Below are 22,929 nucleotides of genomic sequence, written 5' to 3'. Positions count from 1 at the left end.
GGGAACAGTCCCGCCCACCCCAACAGAAAGGTGTCTATAGGTACACAAACAAAACTACAGAAAATAGTGATGACACTTCTAGAGCTAAAACCCATCAAAGCACTGAAGTAAAATCACGGAAGTTACATATTTACTCCAACAGAAATTTAAGGCTTTATTGCACTTCGAACAGATAGTTATTTCCCACAATTACCAATTATTTCAACACTGATGCTACACCTGTCAAGTATAACATGGCTTGAAGATGCAACACTTCAAGCACTGATTCTGCAGTTCAAGTTAGAGCTAGAAGTATTTACAAAACTATGCTTTCTTACATAATATTCTAATTAGCGTAAGTTTTAAAAGAACATTGTATATGCAATACAAAAATCAGAGGGTTGCATTGTTTTTTTACAAACGTTAGTATTTTGACAATGATTATTTGTACACATCATTTGACATTGTAGAAGTTCTTGCATTTCATTTTTTTTTACCCAACCAGCAATTCCCTTAAGTAAAAAAAAAGAAGATTAAGCATTAAAATGCTTTCCCCATATAATACAAAATGAAAATAAACTTTAAGACATATTTTGTAGCCTCCAGAGCTGCATTTCCTTCTATTTGAATGAGAATTTTTTGATACTGTTTTCAAAATGCACATGCAGAATGTGAGTGTTAATAATGACTAATACTTTGCTCTCAAAATCTGCAAGTCTTCCAATCCCAAGGCTGAACATCTTAATGAAAAAAGTCAAAGCTGCAGCACACAATGATTTAGACTCTATAAATATGAACTGATATTAACTTATTTTGACTATATTTCACTCATAAACAAGCTAAAAATATTATCAGTATTTTCAGTAAGCATCCCTTGCATGGGTGAAAGCAAGTCACAGAAGTTTCTTATCCCTCGGTTTTTCAGACATAGATCTAAAATACTTGAGGGTTTGTTTTGTGCCTTTTTTTTTTTTTTTTTGAAATTATATGTGCTTCTTAAGGAGGCCATACTAAACCACTAATACTAATCTATTATTGTTTACTAGGAAATGATCACTCTAGAAAATAAATAGCTTATTTGATGTGCTAATTGCAGATGGAAGCTTAGGGTTTGATGCAGAAGCTGTGGGGTGAAGTTCTTTGGCTAAACCCAAAGAGGAGTGCAATAGTTCTCTTGTGGCCCTGACAAAGATGTAACTGCTATAAAAACATATTTAATACAACAGCTAATGCATATACAGAAATACTCAAAGTACACAACTTCCCTGATTTCCAGAGGTGCCTCAGATTAAAGTTTATGTAAAATGAAAACTACCCAATAATATTGCACTTCAGTGACCTGCCATAGCAATTAAAACCTGATGGTCATTATAGCTATGGAAATTGCTCTTACGGTATCCAGACAAAAAGAGGCCTTTCTGTGTTTTGATGGATTGGACATCAGCTTGTTCAACAGAAATTTTAAGAAACAGAGGAAATGTAAGATTGGTCTATATAACTGAAAGCTGAAAATGACGAAAAGAGAGGAGGTTCCTCTCCGTAGCAGGAGTTAGTAATTTAACTTGAATAGATCACATATTATTTTACAATGTCTAGATGGAACTTATCAAACTGACAAGAAAGGAAAGACAGCTTGTCCTGCATGTATAAACATCAATATTAGAAGACAAGAAAAAGTTCTGCATTAGCAAAATCTTTTCAAGCAATATCAGTAACTACAGGATTTTACAAATTCCATGTTTTGATATAGCATTGTATAGCAGATAGTTTTAAAGTTTAATTAAGATTTCTCTTACAGCTGATAGATAGGTTTTATATAAAGGTAGAACTAACCTATCAACTTCTGAATTCAAAACTAAAACAATAAAAGGTGTGAACCCTATTTTTGTCTTAGATACTTTTTAAAGCCTTCTATTAACATTACATTGTATTTCCTTCTCCATGAAATGTTTTAAAATGCAGTTTATTCCAAGTTCTAAGTAATTTCCCTTGCCATTGCAGGTACCAAAAGTCCAAGAATTGTCCTTTAAAGTCATCCACACTCTGCTTGCTACTTCTTTAAGTTCTGTACTTTCCTTACGGAAAAATAATATTACAGAATACATTTGTCGTCAAGTAGGTAAGAAAAAGGAACACTGCACTGGGTACACCACTCATTTCTAAAGTATTATACTCTATCTGCAGGAGACTCATTGCTATATTTTAAAAATATGAACAGACAACATGAATCCTTACTATGCAAATACATTTGCAACAAACCACCTTCCTTATAATGGTAACAGACCATTCTGAAGGGTAAGGATACAAAGAGGTTATTTGCAGTATGACATTCAAAAATTATGCAGAGATGACAAACATGGAATATTATTGGAGAAAAAAATATCAGAAGAGAATGAGAAAACACTTAGTATATTAACAAGCCAAATGACATACACTGATTTTAAAGGAAACTTTAATATGCTTTTGACTAAGAACCAGAAAAATACCACTAGCTCTTCCTTAATTTCAAATATTCTTAAATTTTTAATGACAGGACTTTGATGAGATTAGATTGTTTTAGCTATTTGAAATTAGTGAGAAATGCTTGATCTAAGCCTTGCAATAATTCACTCAGAAACATTGAAATTTAAAAAAAAAAAAAAAAAGGAAGCACGGTCACTTTTGTTACCCAGTGACAGAAACAGGTCTGTCTAACAAAAGATTAGCATCTCTCCCAAGATCAAGAAAGAAAGAGGAGCTATAGCAGTTGAGGAAAGATTTCATAATAGCTTCTTATTGTTAAACGAACTGTACAATTTAAATACCCATCTGCCTCTTTGTCTTTAACCCTTTGCAGCATGTTCTCAAATTTAGTGAGTCTTGACTGCCACTTCCATAGTTCCCGAGTTGCAGTACACTGCTGTGCAATTAGCGTCTAGTAAAGCAATCTGTCAATTAGAGGAATATTTGCAATGAACCAGAAACCAGGTTAGTTGGGATTATTTTTTTACTAGAAGCACCTATCCATTTGTAATTTCCTGTGGGTGTAATTTCTTGTCAAGGCATTAAAAAAAAGTAAAGCAATCCTCCTTGTATTTTCAATTAAAACCAAGCTATATTAATTAAACAAAGTGTATGACTACTTTTCAGTATTTTGAAGAATGTGGGCGTATCTAGATATGTATATCTATCTATGTACATGTATAACACAATCTATGTTTAGGGTGTAGTATAGGTGGTCAAACTTAAAGGGTGGAAATAGTAATTTCAAAAGAGAGATCTGCTTACATTTTTTAAAAACTGTACTTAAATGTCCTTTTAGTCTCATGGTTTTAGTATTACTAACAATAAAGTGTTACAGTTTAGGGGTTTCACTTCTTATCTTTTATATGGCTTAATGGTATTTATACAAATACTGAAGAACTGAAATATATTTTGTACAGTTGAGGTTGCTCAGAATGCACCTACAATTAAACAGGAAGAGTTTAGACTAAAAGCTAGAAAAGTGTCAGGCACTGACAAGTTTGATGGTAGACTACCTTTAGTTTAATGGTTTTAGTGCATATTCCTATGAAAATACTGACATTAAAGACAAAGTAACATGTTTTAATGAGCAACAAATTCCTGTATTTTCATACTCAATAGCATTAAGTTTAACTCATTTCATTTTGGAAGACCACTTATTGTTGCATATTCAAGATTTACTTCTAGTCTTTACTATTTTGGCTACATGTATAATTAAAAACTAATGTGTAACAGCAGAATGCAGAAACATCTGCAAATGCCAAAGGTTTTGTTTAACAAGAGAAACTGGAGTTTCACCACATTTTGTTCTTGTGCCTTATTATTTTGCCTGGGCTTTCTCCAGACCTGAATTCTATTTGAATGTACTAACCACAATGACTTAAAACTCCAAGTTTCTTAACATTCATACATTTGTATGAATCATCAAAATGTAAATGAATCATCAATATAAAAACAATTACTGAAAAAATATACACGGAACAAATGAAAAATAGCATCAACCTTTTACCTGAGACAAAGCTCTGCAGCAGTTATCTTCAAAATGTACCTGACTTGACTTCGATAAATAAGTTACTGATGTTATACACTCAACATACTTACCTGTGGGAATTAACTAGAATGTTAGAGAGTTTTGTAACATTTCATAGGTGTCTACAGCAAAAGCAGACATTTAAAGTACTTCTGCAAGAGATTGCTGACTCTTAAAGCCAACTACAAACAAGATGATTCAAAAGATGAAGTGTATTTTCATTTGAAAATAATTTTCCAACTTACAAGATTACTACTTTTAGCATATCTTTGGAAGAGAAGTGAGAAGAGGCTGAGAGCATGCTGTCTAAAAATACAGTAGCAATTTGCAAACAGACGTTCCTGCAGAAAACTGAAGTTTCCAGCATCCAGTTCAGAAGCTAAATTCTCTTTCGACTGTTAGTGTGTTTCTGATTGTCAAATCCATTTTATTTTTAAACTGCTCATATGTTGTTGTTATAGGGAGCTCTAAGCAATTAAGGAATCTGTTTCCAATGGGATACCTTCTATGCAAAAACTTAACAGTAGGTTCAGGATCAAAACCAATGGGTGGTACAGAATAAGAGCCTGTTACGAAGAACAAAATATCCTCCAATGTCACTACAGACTCACCACCTGAAAAAACAAGATTAGGTTGTATCATTCATTGGCTGTTACTCAGAGACCATTATGCTGCATGTTAAATGCTAGAGGAAAAAAAAAAAAAAAACCAAAACCAGGAAACCCCAGACCAATATGCTGCATGAATACGCATGCTGCATGGCCAAATAAGAAAAATTTTAGCAAGAAAAGCCCACTTCGGTTAGTTCTGAAGAATGTTAGGCAAACAGAAAAATAACTCTTCTGCAAAAAGAGACCACTGTTCTCTATTTTTGACACAAACACTGTAATAAGAGTAAGTTCACAGCAAAGCTGAGGGAAGGGGATTAAAGGATTTTTCTGTACCACTGAAGTCGTTGGGTTTGTTTGGTTTTTTGCTTGCCCCCTTTTTTTTAGTCACAGATATTTACCTCTTCTAAGTTTGGTTATGACTGGAAAACAGTTTCAAAAGTTAGTGGAAGAAGCAACAATTAGGAACTGACAGTGACCTCAAAATCTTTACTTATTTACCCCACTGAACATTAAAAAAACAACCCCCCAGCAGCTAAATACCCTCAACAGGGAAGGGGGGAAAAAAAAAAGAAAAAAATTACTTACTTTCCACATCTTGCAAATAACCCATCCAAAAGTCAGCACCTTGAACCTTATCTACATCTGATGAGGAATGGATTTTAAAGAGATCACAAATGGTTTCTGCTGAAAGTCTTTCAGGTTTGTGGCACAATATGCTAGAGAATGCTTCTGGATGCATTTGCATTTTCTCTAGTACACCAAGAGTTTTCAAACCTTGCCTAAAACTAGGAGGCGGGAGGGGGGAAAAAGTGAGCACATGTCAGAAATCCAGTAGGTAACTAATTATATATTGCATTTTATAAAGCTGTAACACTGGACATAGTAAAGTTTCCCCTTCTGCAGTCCCCAAGTCTTGTCAATAAGGTGTACATAGTAGTCTCATTCTTTTAAATCTTGTAAATGGATTTAATTCTCATTTTAACAAACTGTTTCTGTGGAACATATCAGTGATATGCAGAAATTAACTTCATTTCCTGGTATTTTACTGTATGAACATAATTTACTTTTAATACATACTGAATTTCTTTCTTACAAATATCCCTATAAAAACAGTTTAAATTAATTGTCCTTAGGTAAAATGAGGTGTTCTAAAAGCCTTCACTTAGCTTCTGCAGTCTCCATATGTTTACATGCCATTATTTCTCCCTGTGGCAAATGCAGATAATGGTATCCTGGGCTGCATTAGGAATTGCGATGCCAGCAGGTTAAATGAGCTGATGCTTCTGCTTAGCACTGTGGTAAAGCCTCACTGAGAGCACTGTGTCCAGCTCTGGGGGCCCCACATACTGGAGAGAGCCCAGCAGAGGGCCAGTAGGATGCTTAAGGGACTGGAGCATAACCCTGTGAGGAAAGGCTGAGAGCCGGGACTGTTCAGCCAGGAGAAGGCTCAGGTGGAACCTCAATGTGTGTAAGTATCTAAGGGAGTGTGCGAAGAAGTTGGAAGCAGGCAGCAGTGCCCAGTGCCAGGACCAGAGGTTCCATCTGAACATCAGGAAATACTTTTTTACTGTGAGGGTGACAGAGAACCAGCACAGGTTGCCCAGTGAGGCTGTACAGTCCCTATCCACAGAGATACTCAAAAGCTGTTTGGTATTTAGTATTTCAGTGAGGAAAACACCCAGGAAGTTTGCAAACCAAAACAAACCAAACCTTTCTAAGGGTGAAATAATTCTCTTGATGACATGATGGATCAATATGTCATTCACCAGCATCTTCTTATCACACAAAGATGTTATAGGTCTTAAACATCCAGCAGCAGCAAGGAATTCATAACAGTCATGTATTGTAGACTGTAGTTCGGCCAGACTATCTGCATATTTTATCTGTATCAGAAGATAAAAGTTAGGAATGTTTACTATATGCATGTGTATTTAAATATATATATATGTTTTTAAATTTGAATCAGCGTTATATTCCATCAGCCTTTATCTCCAAATATAGTGTTGAACAAGAATTTCCCAATAAGTTTAGTTTTATTTACCATTTTTATTGTTTGTGCTACATCAACGTCAGCAACATCTTCTAAAGCTGGCTTCACTTTCTCTGGACCATAGACAAGACAATCAAACAGTGTTTTGGAAAAGAAACCAGGAGACGGGCCACCATGAACCAGAGAAACTGCAATCATTTTACCAGCTTCAAAATAAAGATTCTCTTCTACAGCTGCAAATGAAAAAAAAATTACTATATTATGCATAAAAATAATTTGTGATCCTCAATCTTTTAGTAGAAAAATCTCATAATGCAATTCCTTCCCAATTTAGGAGATGCAACAAATGAGGTTTGCCATCTCCTGCTTGTTTAAACAGTGAGACCATAGGAGTACCATATTCTTTTACTCCAACTCTTCAGCCACTGTCAAGGTTTGGGAGGAAATGTAGCTTCCTCTTCCACTTTATGATCAAGGCACAAAGTATAAGAACTCAAAGAAGCTAACTGGGTGTTTAGGGAACATGCTATCAGAGATAATGGTGTTGAAATTTGAGGAAAGGAAAGTAAGTAACAGAGAAAGTGAGTCAGGAAGCAAGAAATTCACTTATAGTTAATTAAAAAGTCCTAAGTCTAATTATATGCTGTATTTTCTTGGTTTTCATCAACTTTTTCAACTAAACCAAGGGTTTTTTTTGTTATTACAAATCCACACCCCACCTCCCTTTAGAATCGAAAGGCAAAAAAAATCAAAAATCAATATCTATCCATCAGGCCTGTAACTGTGAACTGACAGTCATACTGGCTGAAGATTTAAAAGCCTTTCAAGTTACATAGTTCTTCATGTATTTTTGAACAAAGTATTTAATTACCTTGAAAATCAAGGGCCAAGTTCTTTGCAGAAGAGCCCTCAAACAATGATGAGTTCTGAAGGTGATGCATTAATAACTGGAAGAAACGGTGTTTTGAAGGAGCAGAAGCATCTGTCTTGGATCTGTTTTTGCCATTTGTGAATTTTATTTCAATGGTCTTCATAGGATTGAAGTTGCGCTGTTTAAATCCTTTTAAAGCACTGTTCCAGATGTTTTCTGCATTGATGTTAAGCCTTGTAGTTTTTGTATTAACTTGTAGCTTTAACTCCTTCAGTATATTAGAAACTTCTCTTCTTTGCTGTCTTAAATGCCTACAAGAAAATTGTAGGTATTTTCAGATGAAATTATGATTCATAATTAGCAAGTTATACAAGAAATATTCTAAAACCTTTTAAGAATAAGGCCTCTTTAAATACTTTGGCTGATATGTTGCAGTTCTCATTTAAAACATAATACACCAGTCTAAATAAGACCCCTTCCTTGTTTTCTAACTTGCAATCAAAACTATTGCAAATACTCTACCTACTAGAAGTAACTAATTCCCTCATCAAAATTTTAGCACATGTTATAGGTAGGACTAATAAATTAATAACTCAGAAGACAATGAATTTTGCATTCTTAAACTGAATAGTCTATATTAAAACATGTTTTTAACCACTGATTTTAGTATAATCCTGAACTATTCCTATGGTACAAATGCAAAAACATTGAAAATTCAGGACATGTCTAATTTGAATAAAGTAATTAGAGGATTCTTTTTATTCCCCCTTTTCTAAAGAATGGCTACCATGCTTCAGTAAGGACAAATACTCGTTTCCGGGTTTTGATCCCTTTATTACCTAACCTAAAAATTCTCAATAGGTGTCATTCTTCTCTCCTCACCACTCTCTAGCATTTAGAAACAGAAGCCTTTTTTAAGTTATGTCTTTAGCTCTTCAGTGTACTATTCCATTTTTTGCAGTGACTATATATACACACAAATATATATAGCCACTATATACACAAACACACACATACATATATGCAGACACCCCCCCCACCATTTTCTCTAGGAAATATGGTATAAAGTCATGTGCTAGATTACTCTTCAATGTAAGAAAACCAGAAGAAAATACTTTTTCCTCAGGGACCAGTTTCTGTTTGACATCAGTGGAGATAAGGACATCATCACTCTGTTGGATGCTGGAAGTTCTAGGTGCGAGCAGGCTGACAAGTTGTTCTGGCACATGATCTTTGGTGATCTATAAGCCAAAACAGTATTTTAAGAAGAGATACAATTGAAGAATGGATAAACACTTCTTATTTAAAGGTAGCAACATAACTACCCCCTATTTCAGTACCGAATCTCATTTGTATGTTCATTTACATAAAGCCCATCAGTGCCTGAACTACAATTTCAAAAATAATTCAGTATTATGTGGTGGGTTTAGGACCCGTTTTCAGTTGTATCCCGTATATGAGATGGAAATCCTTCCAGAGACAATAAAATAAAACCTAAAAATTTTAGTTTCCACAGACTTGAAAAGTTTTTATTATAGCAGAGGAAAATGTTCTTTATATATATATTTCTCTAAGATAGATTTCTAGCACACTAACGACATGGAGAAAATACTGATAAGCAACTTCAGCTTGAAGTTTTGCCATTTGTACATTTGAAGTTATATCTAAATCGTTAAGATTCCTTCTACAAGGATCTAATTTTATCAAAGTAAAAACTGGTTTACATGCTACAGAACGTGAATAACTATAGCAAATTTACAGAGATCATGGCTTACTGAGAAAACTTAAGTCACTAAACTCTACTCCAATTTTATTCAATTTGCAATTTAGTGTAAGCAGTTTCTGCTACAGAATAAGCCATTCACCGCCTCATGTTTAAATACTATTTTATGTTACAGTTTCTGATTAAAAACAGAAAATTACACACTGGAGAAGAAAATTGCGTTGAGACCCAGGTGACTGTCGAGGGCACTTTGGAGATGGCTCTTCCAGCAAACAAGTTGTTCCACCTGTCTTTTCCGAGGTAGCCAAAGAACGCTTCTTCTGTTTGCTATAGTTCCCTATAGGATTAAATTATACTAATTTAGTGAATTTGCTAGTTGTAAAATACATGGTATTAAAATTTATCATTTTAAGAAGTCACTGTCACATCCATAACTTTACCTGATTTTGCAAGGATACTTCTGCATTCCGTGCATTCCCAGTTTTGCTCCCATGACTTCATAGATGAACAGGCCAAATGAGTTCCACGGGAACCACAATACTGGCAACGCTTTATTTCCCATTTGCTAAAATTAAAAACTTACGTATTTAGAATAATGAAGCTAGTTAAAACAAAGAATGTTTAACAGTAAGCGTAACCCAGACGCTAAACTAACAAAGCATGATTTTATCAATCTGGTAGAACTGTACATAATCAAGGCGAACTTTCTTCAGAAAATATGTACTTGCAATTCCTGGCAACAATAGTTAAAAAAAGCCACCCATGTTCCGGCATCTTGTATTGAAAGAAGCTATGAGTTATAGTGTGCCTTGAAGCTTACAGCTAATATTTTCTCCTCATGTTGCTAGCCAGCAACTTCCTCTGTGTTTTATGGGTATGCACCATACAACTTTTCCAAATGATAAATTTTTTAAAGCAGCATATCTGATTATTCTTACACATTCTCAATAAGACTCTTAATTAGTGACAGTGTTTAAGTATGTTAGTTTTTTGTCCAGATTACTTCAATGTTGCTTAAACATACAATGGAACAACAATGTGACTGATATTAATTCAAATATTGGAAGCTTATTGGTACAACTCTTAAAGGCAAAGTAAATACTGAGGTGTACCCATGCCATGAATGAACCAAGCAATGCTTGGTCAAGTTTGTACAAAGCCAATGGAAGGTACACATTTCAGAAGCACACAAATGAAACAAGAGAGAAGGCAGAAAATGAACTTGTTAATCAAAAACTAAGCAAGTGGTAGAGCAGAATAAAACCTTTTACATGATCACTCAAACCTCCCTAAGCTATCAGTAATATTCTAGCTGCCATTTGCATGCAGAGGTACATCGGTTTTAGACCGATTTTACACAGCTAGTGTTCAGCTAAGTCCAATTCCTGTTAAAGGTTTCAAGTATTAATATTCTATTATTAAACTGTTGAATTAAATTTTGGATGAAAGATACACAATGTTAATTTAAGCACATGGTTTTCTACATGTTATATGGATGTGCAAATTCTCCTTCAGCTCTGTATCGAATGAGATCAAGGACAAGATAACTGATAATTGATTGGTTTGGTTTTCTTGGTTTTTATAATCTGATTAAAGAAAATTATGACTGAAATATGATTATACGGAGTACAACAATTTTTTTATTTGGACATTTGTGTCTTGGCTTGACATTAATACTTTTAAGCATCAGGTTTTAGAACACTTAAAAAAATTTACCAAAACAAACAAAACCACAAAACCAAGGAAAACAACAACAAAAACTAAACACACCAACACAAAAGCACACCAAACCAACAAACCATGACACCAAAGAACTACGCCAACCTAGGTTATACCTTCCTGCAAAAGTGTCGTACCTATCAGGTTCATTATAGTCTCTTCCTTTCTTGCAGCGGCATCTTCTAATGTCACAGCGTTGATAACATTGCAGTAGGTCTTGATACGCATTTTCTTCAAGTTCCCAAGATGCGTCCCTATAAACAAGGCAGAAGATCTATTATTACAACTGTATTTCCGGTTGTTTAAATAGGTTACTGTCTTTAGAAAAGAAGCATGTAATAACCACATGAATAACCAATCATAATATTCTAGGCAACAGCTAGACAACTGAGAGGGGGAAGAAAAGAGTCTAGGAACAACAAAATAATACTATAAAATATACATCCGGACTTTTGTGTACAGTTATTTTGATTGAAGTATTTAGTATTTTTCCTATGACCTCAGTGCATGTTTGCTCTGGTTTGTATCATTCTGCTTTCTCTCTTGCAGCAGACATGGATATTTGTTTCAGCAGTCTGCTCATGTTATCCATGAAAGGTAACTCAGAATTCTCCAGGCCAGTACAGCAAAGTTCATCAAGTACTTTGACTCTTCTTCCTATCTAAAATCATGAGCTTCTGTCTCTGGAGGGAATTAATGGTAGTCTCCGAAGAGATTAATAATTATTAATGAATAATACTTCTAACAAAGAAACATTCTGATCACTTTCTGTCTTATTTTGAGCCCCATCAAATGGTGGGCACTTATAAAAAGCAGGTCAGAATTTTAGAAGCAGTTGTTATACTAAACATATCCTTAACAATCTCTTGAGAGAAGATGGAAGCTGTATGGCCAAGTAACCAGTCGATTATAATACTATCTGGAAAGAAATTAAAATAATTTAAAAACTTGGGCACAGAAAATATACTTCTCGGTAACCTCTGTGTTAATGAGAAACTATTGCGTTTAAGAACTGTTTTGATCTTTTAAATAGGTCCTTGATCGAATCATGGTATTAAAAATCACTTTTCAGATCTTCCTGCTTTATGTTTGAGATGACTAATCTGGCCTTTGACAATTTTTATGCATATACTAAAAGAGAACAGGCTACTCCTTACCAAACCAAACAATCCTACCATTGAAAATAGGACTATGTTGTCACATATTAAAAGATGCAGTCCTATAGAATAAATAAAACATGGCTTTAACACCTATAAAGTTTTTATAGTAGAGTGATTATTTACAAAATTACTTACTTTTCTGGAATGTGTATACCCATTCTCAGCATTTCTTTCTGAAATTTGTCCTTGTTATTACATACTGTACATCTAAAGAAATATATCCCAGCACTCAAAGCTTGATACTGTGTCAAAAGAAAAAAAAAAACAAACAGAAAACCAGCCACAAAACCAATTATTGAATTACTACCATCCTTAGGATGCCAATAAATAATGCCTTAATATCTATAACCATTACATTCATGCATATTGTCATGACACGGATGTTAAAGCTGACATCAATCATGATGTCACTTGATATTGAAGCAAATGGTGAGCATTTTCTCTTAGAGGACAAGAGTTCCCATGCTAGAATCAGGTTCATAAAGAAAAGGTCAATCCTTTTCATTCAACCTCTCCAGAGCTAGAGTGAGCTTACAAAAAGAACCTTACAACTTTTTCCAGCTCTAGACATAAGCAAAGAGAACCCATGATGGATAACTGACACTTTTAGCATTTAGATTCTCCACATGTCTTGCATGAAGGCAACCACCTAGGCTGGACTTCAGTTCCCCAAAATAACTTAAGAGTGTTCAAGTATATCACATATGCAGTAACAGGGGGAACGGGAATGATTAGGGGGGGGGTGTGTGTGTGTGTGTGTGGAAGAAGTCTTCTTGTAAGACACTGGTCTCCAAAACACAAATTGCATATTGTCCTTCAAACCTAGTATATAACCTAGTATATTTCCATACCTACTGCCTACATTAATCCTAAACAATTTTATACAATTTTAAGCAACTCTTCCATTATTTTTAAACACAAAAGAAATGTGATCTCCCCAGAAGAGGAAAAGGCAAAGGGAAAAAGAACCTGTGTTACCTGCAAGCATTCTCGATGAAACCAAGCATTTTTACAGCAAGGACTTTTCAATACAGTGTACATTGGAACCTGTTCAACCAAATCCAGACATATTGTACACTGTGAAGTTCCTCTAGATTCTTCATCTGAAATCTTTTGGACTGGTTTATGTTCCCAACAGTAAGATCTAGAAAAAGTAATTTGAGGTTCCCTTATCAAAACAAGGTTTTAAGAAGCTTCCTCATAAAATTTGAAGATACCAAAATGAATTCCGTATTATAGCTGTTTTTCATTAATAAATGCTGTACAGCAAGCTAGAAAGGCAGACAAGTACTGGTTTTAGCTGGGACAGACGTTATTTTCTTCACAGAAGCTTGCATGGGGCTGTGTTTTGGATCTCTGATGAAAACCGCGTTGGTAACACAAGGATGTCTTACTTATTGCTAAGCAGTACTTGCACAGTGTCAAGGCCTTTTCTGCTCCTCACATCACCCCACCAGCAAATAGGCTGGGGGTGCACAAGGAGCTGGGAGGGGGACACAGCTTGGACAGATGACCCCAGCTGACCAAAGGGACATTTCACACCATATGACATCATGCTCAGCAATAAAGCTGAGGGAAAGGAGGAGGATAGGGAGATATTTGGAGTTATGGTATTTGTCTTCCCAAGTGACTGCTACACATGATGGAACCCTGCTTCCCCGGAAATACCTAAGAATCTGCCTGCCAACGAGAAGCAGTGAATTAACTCCTTATTTTGCTTTGCTTGGGTATGCAGTTGTTGCTTTCCCTATTAAATTGTCTTTATCTCAACCCATGAGTTTCCTCACTTTTACCCTTCTGATTTTCTCCGCCATCCCACTAGGGGTAGTGAGCAAGCAGCTGTGTGGTACTCTGCTGCCTATCAGGGTTAAACCACAACACACATGTTAACAAATTAGGTACCCAACAGAGCAAGTCAATAGAACAACAGAAAGGAAGAAGTGTGTTGCCAACTGATGCTCTGTAAATTGCAGATACTTCCTTTCTCTCAAAACTTCCTTTGGTCCAAATAATGGGTTTCCTGTCTACTCAGCACCTCAAGATGTTCCTATATTTCAATGTCACCGTGATGTTAAAGGAGTAATTTTGAGTTTGCACATTGATTATGCAGAGTCTAGGTAGCGTGATAAATTTTCTAATTTAGTACAAACTCAAAGGAATGCAGCTCAAGAAATGCAGCTCTACAAGAAACCTTTATGAAAATGCATTATTTTTACATGTGCTTGACTTAATATGATTAATTTATTTAAGAAGTAAAAGTGCCTGCAAGTCTATCCACCCTGCAAACTCAGCTTGTAGTAGGCAGAAAAAAGCCATTATCAAATGTACTCAAGAGTTTTTGCCTACAGCCAAGATGCTGGACAGGTGATAGTAAAAGAAAATAAAACATTTTTTAGACATTTGATATTAAACCAATTTCTCCAGTAGTCCATCTCAGATATTTTTTCTTAGATACCCAGGTGTAACTGAATAGACTGTTAATTATAAATGACAAGCCATGGAAAAAAACAAATCACCTCCTGTATAAAGTTAATTGAAAATCTAAAAGCAACAAAAGTCCCAGAACTTACCTGAAGTCTTCCATGAACTGGAAAATACATTCTTTTTGTATCCCACAAGGAAAATGGTAACTTCGTTTGCATTTGGGAGCTACACATCCAATTGAAGCACCCTTTTTCTTACAGATGTTACATGTCTAGGAATAATTTGTTTTAGAAATAACAGAATATTAACATCTAAAGTCCAAGTCAAATTACAGGAATTAAACTAACAGTACCTACAGTTTAGTTGCATTTGTAAAATTATATAATGTCAGCTTGAGGTTTGGCATAATGTCATGAGATATTATGCACATGTAATTTGCTCTTTTTAATTTATTTGCAACACACCCAGGAAATAAAAACGTTAGCAAAATTCTGCAGGTTTTATCATCCATTATAATTGCTACTTAAATGTAAAATTCAGATGCTTGAATGGGTTCAGAACACTGCCTATTGCAGAAGGAAAAGAAAACAAACCCCACAGCCAATACTAAGTATATTTAAATTTACTTTGTTTTCCCCTTGTAAATACCAAAGACTTCATTCTTACCAGTTTTGCAGCTCTATTTACTTCTTTTCTAATATCTGTGATTAAGAATCCATCTACACCTTCATCTTCTTCCCCTCTCTGCCAAATGCCACTTGACATCAACTATGAAAACAAATTAAGCATTTAAAAAAAAAAAATCACCTAAAGATTTAAAATTACTTACATTGCGTTTGTCAAGCAAGAGAGAAGTTTAGTCTAACAAAGCTTGTGCACAAACATTTTGATGATTAAAAACACTGATCCAAAACATCTATATGTTTTCATCTGATATGACACAATAGGGAATAGTAACCCGTAACATGAAAATAAATATTTCATAACATCAGTCTTATGTAATGTTGTAGAGTCCTAGATGGTATATTTTACCTTCTTTTTGGAGTATACAGACTATTCAGATAATTGTCAAGCAATTATTTTCAGCGTATAAAGCTTCAGAGGAAGTAAAATTACATTAGTTTAGGTAACAATTGTGCTGTGAAGATAATGACACACAGTAGGAAGTATCTGTACTGAAGTGCAACCACTTTAGAGGAAAATTAAATAAAAACAGAATCAACCAGGCAAGTCAGAAGAGCCTGATGATAATTTAGATTAAAGTTACTTAGTAAGGCAGGTACATCACAGACTTGAAATAACTAGTTTCACAACTTCATGCCTCCTATATTCTTTATAAACTCATTTTACAGTTTCAACACCGCACCATTTTCTAACTATAGCGCTGGATCAATATTTTGGTAGAATAAATGTAAAATTTTATACTAAAACCAAATATATATTTTTTTCCAAAATATAAGACATTTAGTAAAGAAAAATGAAACTGCACCACTAACTGGCCTCTTTATAGCTGAACTATTTTCTTATATAATATTCACTATAATTAAGCAAAACCACAGCATTTTGTTTGTTTGTTTTTAAAAAGAAGCAGAAACCAAAACCTAGAAGACAACTGCAGGAAGCTCATCACAGTAAAACATCTTATAAATCACAAGGCGCAGTTTTGCAAGCATGCCCTTTCCTAGCTGTTCTGCTCCATCAGGAAAGGTCTTTTTTCTATCATTTCATTTAGCCTTCTGTTTGAGATAAAATTATCATGAACACACTTAAATTTCCTTTCAGCTGCTTAGAAGTTATTTAAGAAAAAAAAAATTCTATCTTTATATAAGTTCAGGAAATCGCCACTCTGCCTAGTCTTCAAAGGATTCAATATCCAACCTATTAAGCCATCTGCAATCAACACAATCTTTTAATAACTGGTTGAGAAAACAAACATTCCCAATTGTTCTTGAGACTGTTTTTTTTTTAAACTTGGCAAAAAAAAGTTCAAACTGTATTCATTAACAAACAATGTTTTGAAGTATTCATATTACTGTAAAGACCTGCAAAAATTTAGAGTTTGAAAGGTAGTTTAAGTATACCTTTAAGAATATGAATCTAGTAAAATATCAAGTGTGATAACAAGATACTCAACTGTAGTTTATGTCCATAGCTTTGTTCAAATTACAAGCTTTTACTAAACAGTGATTACTGTAGCTTTATATGATCAGTAGGGTACATATTACTGAACTGAAAAGTAGGACTATTTCTTCAGTGTTAGAATGTCCTACATAATAACTCATATCCAAGCAAGAACTAGTGAGAAATTAGGGAAAAAAAAAAAAAAAAAAAAAAAAAAGACAACTTTTCTCAACTTTTTCCACAAGGGGTGGAATTTTTACATTCCAAATTTTGAAACTACACTTTCTTATAGAAGTGAATATGTAGGTGCAATCTGTTATCTTTCTCTTAGAATGTACTTTCATTGCTATGATAGGTTGGGAGAACTAACTCATTCATTTAAATGGGTCATGAGCAGAATTTAGCTTTGAATAAAGGCTTGTTGGAATTTATTTATTTCATCTGCTGCACCTGACAAGTACAAGCCTTCAAGGCTACAAGTTAAAGCTGACAGTTCAAGTTTTACAACAACAAAACTATTACAACAACTGTTTGGACATGTAATTCCTATTTAATAATTGGTGCTTTTTTTTTTTTTTCCCCAGTTAAAACAGACAAACTCCAAGATCAATACTATATACTTACCAAACAGTAATAGTGAACAGTGAGATTGTGTTCCACATAGGTCTTTTTTTCTCCATACTTTTCAGGGCAGTCGTCTGTCCGTCCACAGAGAACACAGACTAAAATATAGAATCATATTTATAATCACAGCAAATGTACTGAATTACTATGGATCAGCTGTAAAGCAGTAACTTTCATATATTTTAATCACATGTATCTTGAAGTAGATTGCTGGCTAAAGGACAGTAGAGACCTCTCTCCGCTTAATGCATTCCATAGTAAATACAGAAGAGGGTACTACTTGTTCCTTGTCTAGTTCCTAACCTGCCTGCTAATTCAGGAGAGGGCTACCACCCAAGCTAAATTCACAAGCAGCTTGTGCTCCCAGCTGAAATGTTCTTCCCAAGTCACCCACAGGTAATTATCAAATGGCCAGCAATGTCCAGATGCATGTGAAATGTAATCTAATTTTTAGTATTGTACATTAAGACATTGCTATATTAGAATCCTTGAAACAACTGTTTCTTTGTACACCGGTGTGATAACCTTTGTGAAAAGTATATGTATGGTATCCTGACTGCATCAAGCCATAAGCTACCAGGGCTTTTAAAACATATGCTAGTTTCAAAACATTCAAGGATTTGAGACAACACTGGAGTCAACTAAAACCTTGAGGATTTCCCCATTTTCGCAGTTATTAGTCCACTAACGTACATGTAAGTATTGAATGACGCAGCTGTGTGTGATCGTAGCAGCTGAATTCCCAAGGTTACGTTCTTAAAACATCTGCAGAAAAGACTACTTTTAAATATTCAAATTACAGCAAACAAATTCACAGTATCACAGTATGTTTGGGATTGGAAGGGACCTCAAAAGATCATCTAGTCCAATCCCCCTGCTGGAGCAGGAACAGCTAGGTGAGGTCGCACAGGAACATGTCCAGGCGGGCCTTGAATGTCTCCAGGGAAGGAGACTCCACAACCTCCCTGGGCAGCCTGTTCCAGTGCTCTGTCACCCTCCCTGAGAAGAAGTTTTTTCTCAAATTTAAGTGGAACCTCTTGTGTTCCAGCTTGATCCCATTACTCCTTGTCCTATCATTGTTTGCCACTGAGAAGAGCCTGGCTCCATCCTCATGACACTCACCCTTTATATATTTATAAACATTAATAAGGTCACCCCTCAGTCTCCTCTTCTCCAAACTAAAGAGACCCAGCTCCCTCAGCCTTTCTTCAGAAGGGAGGTGCTCCACTCCCTTAATCATCTTTGTTGCCTTACGCTGGACCCTCTCCAGCAGTTTCCTGTCCTTCTTGAACTGAGGGGCCCAGAACTGGATACAATATTCCAGACGGGGTCTCACCAGGGCGGAGTAGAGGGGAAGGAGGACCTCTCAATCTACTGACCACCCCCCTTGTAATACACCTGAGGATGCCATTGGCCTTCCTGGCCAGCCACAAGGGCACAGTGCTGGCTTATGGTCACCCTGTTGTCCACCAGGACCCCCAGGTCCCTTTCCCCTACACTGCTCTCTAATATGTAATTTCCCAACCTATACTGGAACCTGGGGTTGTTCCTGCCCAGATGCAGGACTCTACACTTTCCCTTGTTAAATTTCATCAGGTTATTCCCCGCCCAACTCTCCAGCCTGTCCAGGTCCCACTGGATGGCAGCACAGCCTTCTGGCGTGTCAGCCACTCCTCCCAGCTTAGTGTCATCAGCAAACTTGCTGATAGTACACTCAATTCCCTTGTCCAAATCATTAATGAATATATTGAATAATATTGGCCCCAGTACTGACCCCTGAGGCACTCCACTAGATACTGGCCTCCAACTAGATTCTGTACCATTGACCACCACTCTCTGGCTTCTCTCTTTAAGCCAGTTTGCAAATTCAAGGAAGTTTAGACTTTATTTCTTTTTCATTCCCTGAGGGAGTGGTTCCAACACAACTTGATTACTGAAAGTTCACCTGTTCTTTGAGTCCAAATACAGCTAGTTGTAATTGGCATTGTATATGCAGACTAAAGATTTCTATAACTATTTAATAAAAACCTTACTTACATGGACTTGGAATGCCAAAATTATTGGTTTTACTCATCCTGAGTTCCTCTGGCTGTCTGTCATGAAAAAGAAATGAGGTGTTAAATACACATAGTGCATTAACAATGACCATTATATTCTGCTTTTACATTTTATTTTAAATCGGAAAAAACCCACCCAAATTCAGTAAGAATGGGATCAAGAACAAAAGAATATTATAATCAAACTGTTATTTTGAGAGACAGGGGTTCAAAAAGCAGGATCCAAGTGTTCAGAAAAAATAATTTCAGACCAATGAAACATGTAGCAACTTATAACTATTTCCCCAAATTATCAAACAAGATGTTTGATTTTTGAAAGAGAAAATAAAGAAGTCCAATGCAACAGCTAGTTATGTATAGACTTAATTGTACAGAAGAGTTTGTAGTTATTTTAAGCATCAAAAATACTGATCCAAGGACAACCAAGGAAGTGGCAGTTACTCCTGCTCATAGAAAGATTGTATCAGCATGAGGGACCTGGAAGAAAAAAATTAACTGGGTAGGATTAGTGACATAACTATGAAGACAGTCTCTACTGTTTGGAGAAAATGCACGATCCTGGCCTAGTCCAAGAAATCCTGATCTAAGACACACAAAAACAGAACAAAAAAACCCCACCAATCAACCACCCACCAAAAAAACCCCAAACAACAGTGAGGAATCCAAAGCAAGGACATGGGACATGCATACAGGGGAATTAATTTAGAAACACTTATCTAAACCACACTTCTTTTAAACACCACATGCCCCTAAAAATTAGATCCCCAAGATACATTAACATGGATATACTGGGAGCTAGTCTTTACTTTGTGCCAAACCACGCAATCTAGCCCACCTTGGAAAAAAATTTAAAAAGACATGTTTCTTCACTGCAGCAGATGATTATTCTTCCTCCAGTGCAAGGTAGGATGCTTTTAGGAATCTATCTGTAGACATTTGACTTGCCTTCTCCTAGGAGGCAGAGGAAAGCATTAGAGAAATTTCGCAAGACAAGAATCACGGGTGGTTGCTTGCAGATCCATGCTTGACCTCACAGGCAGGTGGACAACTTCTCTCACACAGGCCAAAGTGAGTAGGGAGGCAGCCAGTAACAAATCCAACATCTAAACCAGAAGCCTGACAGACTCCAAGCTACTGGAGTTTTGGTATTTACAGTTTAGATGGCTACCAGGTTCAGGCTTCAAGAACAAACCTCAGGCTAATGCAAACTATTGCAAATTATGTTCTGCAGTCCCTTTTACTGGAGTTTTAGGAAAGGAGTTGCACAGAGAAAGAAAACAAAACGGAGGCAGAAGTCTCAGGCATAAGGCAACTGCTGTACGCCATTGCACCTTGTTTCAGAACCAGAGTAGCTGGACGCAAAAGACCTTTGCCAGTAAAGGGTCTAAAGGGAAAACAAACAAATAATAAACAATGCCACAACCAAACTAGGTCAAGAGGCTCTTAAGAACACACACTGCACCGACAGTCAGATGAAATAATTAGTACCAGATCTCAGTTTGCCGAGAAATACACTTCCCTCTTTCAAAATTACAAAAAAGTAAATATGCTTAATCAGGTACAGGGGGAGCAAGACAAGTGCACAGGTCACATATGTTCCCTTCTCTTCGAGATCTCCCGAGAATGGTCACAGTCAGCTTCACAGTTCTGGATCTACCAGGGTATCACAACAAAGAAACAATCTATACATATAACCACCTACCAGGTGGAGAAAGAACAGAAACAGGAAAAGCATCTTCCTACCTTTCCCTGGCTCCGGAAAAACACACTGCCTCCCCAAGTCCTTCTATTTTTCCTCAAACTCTTTCATGAAAATGGCCCGGAGCTCAAATTTTCAAGTTAAAAGATATAGAGAACAACCACTGAGGCTCCATGCGTAAGTCCTACTGGGCTTTCTACAGGAACAAAGCGATTCTGGATCCCTCTATTTGCAGGACAGGAACACATTATCCCGCAGTGTTTATAAAAAACGAAGTGTAAATAAAATCTATCTACTTTGCCTAAAGAAGCTAAAAAGACGCTCGGAGTGAATATTTAGTTTTATAAGTTCTATCACTCTTTACTGCTCTAGAACATAAGGTGCTTTTTAAGAGTTTTTTAATTATAGGATGGGGAAAAAAACACATACCCAAAAAACACCCCAAAACCAACCAAACAAAAAAACCCCACCAAACAACCCTAAAAGGCAAGGTTTCAGGTGCACGTTTTCTCTAGCACACCAACAAAGGCTTCGCGGAACCTTTCCAGATCCCACCCGTTAGTGCTGCGTGTCCTGAGCTTACGTTTGACAAAGTCTCCGGTTCACCTCACGGGTTATAACAGGTCGCCGTGTCCTGAGAGAAAACCCCTCCTCAGCAGCCCCCCCGGCGGGAGCGGGAAAACTCCCGCCACGTTCCGAGGAACCCCAACCGATTAAGGTTCAGGTGGCCACTTACTGTCCGAGTTTTACACGGGTTCAGCCACGAAACCCGACCGCCGTCTTTTAAAAGGACACGGCGGCCGTAACAGCTTTCGTGGGAAGCGCCACCCAGAGAGCCCGTCCCGCCTCCCTCCCGCGGCCGGACCGGGCGAGTCTCCCGGAGACGCTCCCCGACCTCCCGCAACTTTTCTCCCAGAAGCGCGACAGGAAGAGGGAAGATTTCCTCGTAATTTGTTATTCCGCGATCTCCTGCCCGTAACAGGCCGGGAAACTGTTGCAGATTACTGCCCCGCCCGGCTTCCCTCAGAAGAACCACGGGCCTCCCGCTCCCCTCGCCACGGCAGCTCAAAGTGCCCCTTCCACAGCCCAGCGCCCCACCCGCCTCTCCTCGCCCGCAGCAAGGCTGTGCTCGCCCCTTCATCCCCAGGCTCAGCCAACCCCAAGGCCAGAGGTGGCCGGGAAAAAAGCCTCAGCCCCCTTGAGGCGTTACTCACCGAAGGCAGCCCCGCCACCAGCCCGTGCTAACTGACAGACGATTCAAACCCCAACATCCGCCGCCGCTCCGGAAGCGGAGAGCCAGCGCCCTCACCCCGCTCCGCCGTGCATTGCATCGGCGCGGGGAGACGGGCAGTAGCGGAGCTCGGTGATTGACAGGAGGGGCCGCTGCCCGCGCTGTGTGGCCCGGCTCAGCGGGCGGGAGCGCCCGGGGCCGCCACTCGCCTTCTCTTCCCTCCCGCCGCGGGCAGCGCTCCCGCCACTGGGGTTTCATGGGCCGCCCGTCTCCTGGCGCCGCTGCCGCGCAGAAGCAAAGCCCCGCAACAGGGGCTGCGGCAGCCTGGGCTGCCTTCGGCATCTCTGCCCTCACGAAGTACCGCGTCTGCACAAACTGTCGACTCTCAGCCCTTGCAAACTTTGTAATACCGGGCGGTCCGTTCCAGAAAGCCTGTTTTTTGAGCACTTACCTAAGGAAACAAGACTTTTTTTTTTTTCCTTTCCTGAGAAATCCGCTTTGTTTGTTTTTAAATTACTATCTTTTGCAGCTTACTCTGAAGGGCCCTTAGGGCCCTAAGCGATTCTGCTGCCAGGCGCTGACCTGTTTTTCCCATGGCTGATGGGCATGGGAAAATGATATTTACTGCAGTATAGTTTCTCCACTAAAGCTGTGTATTTGATGTTCACGCAATGTTTTGCCATCTGG

The 22,929-nt window shown here is 37.4% G+C and overlaps 1 protein-coding gene across 4 annotated transcripts; it reads right to left on the bottom strand.

The window, feature by feature from the left end:
* Nucleotides 1–129: 129 nt before the first annotated feature.
* G2E3 (G2/M-phase specific E3 ubiquitin protein ligase) lies at nucleotides 130–22,342 on the bottom strand. Of its 4 annotated transcripts, none has more exons than XM_065838600.2 (17): nucleotides 22,226–22,342; nucleotides 20,148–20,263; nucleotides 19,293–19,348; nucleotides 17,256–17,353; nucleotides 15,177–15,278; nucleotides 14,657–14,781; nucleotides 13,065–13,230; nucleotides 12,222–12,328; nucleotides 11,064–11,180; nucleotides 9,648–9,772; nucleotides 9,412–9,544; nucleotides 8,600–8,725; nucleotides 7,485–7,795; nucleotides 6,665–6,846; nucleotides 6,334–6,506; nucleotides 5,209–5,408; nucleotides 130–4,626 (listed from the first exon to the last, which is right to left on the bottom strand). In XM_065838600.2, exons 3-17 carry the CDS (start codon nucleotides 19,327–19,329, stop codon nucleotides 4,385–4,387), a joined length of 2,244 nt encoding a protein of 747 aa, XP_065694672.1. In that variant the 5' UTR covers nucleotides 19,330–19,348; nucleotides 20,148–20,263; nucleotides 22,226–22,342; the 3' UTR covers nucleotides 130–4,384. The 4 variants fall into 4 exon arrangements, with proteins under 4 accessions (XP_065694672.1, XP_071665471.1, XP_071665472.1 ...); XM_071809370.1 differs by lacking the exon at nucleotides 22,226–22,342 and adding an exon at nucleotides 21,595–22,090; XM_071809371.1 differs by lacking the exon at nucleotides 22,226–22,342 and adding an exon at nucleotides 21,056–21,581.
* Nucleotides 22,343–22,929: the final 587 nt, after the last annotated feature.

Source organism: Patagioenas fasciata, chromosome 5 (assembly GCF_037038585.1).
Source record: "Patagioenas fasciata isolate bPatFas1 chromosome 5, bPatFas1.hap1, whole genome shotgun sequence".
Taxonomy (NCBI): Eukaryota; Metazoa; Chordata; class Aves; order Columbiformes; family Columbidae; genus Patagioenas; species Patagioenas fasciata.
Note: the sequence above shows the minus strand (reverse complement) of the source record. Positions and strands in the feature narration are given on the sequence as shown.

Excerpts from the sequence above, each read along its gene's own strand:
- G2E3 (XM_065838600.2), bottom strand. The coding sequence starts at position 19,329 with ATGAGTAAAACCAATAATTTTGGCATTCCAAGTCCAT. Across the intron at positions 14,782-15,176 it reads TAAATAGAGCTGCAAAACTG|ACATGTAACATCTGTAAGAA; the intron begins GTAAGAATGAAG and ends AATTATTCCTAG. Across the intron at positions 5,409-6,333 it reads ATTATTTCACCCTTAGAAAG|TTTTAGGCAAGGTTTGAAAA; the intron begins GTTTGGTTTGTT and ends CCCGCCTCCTAG.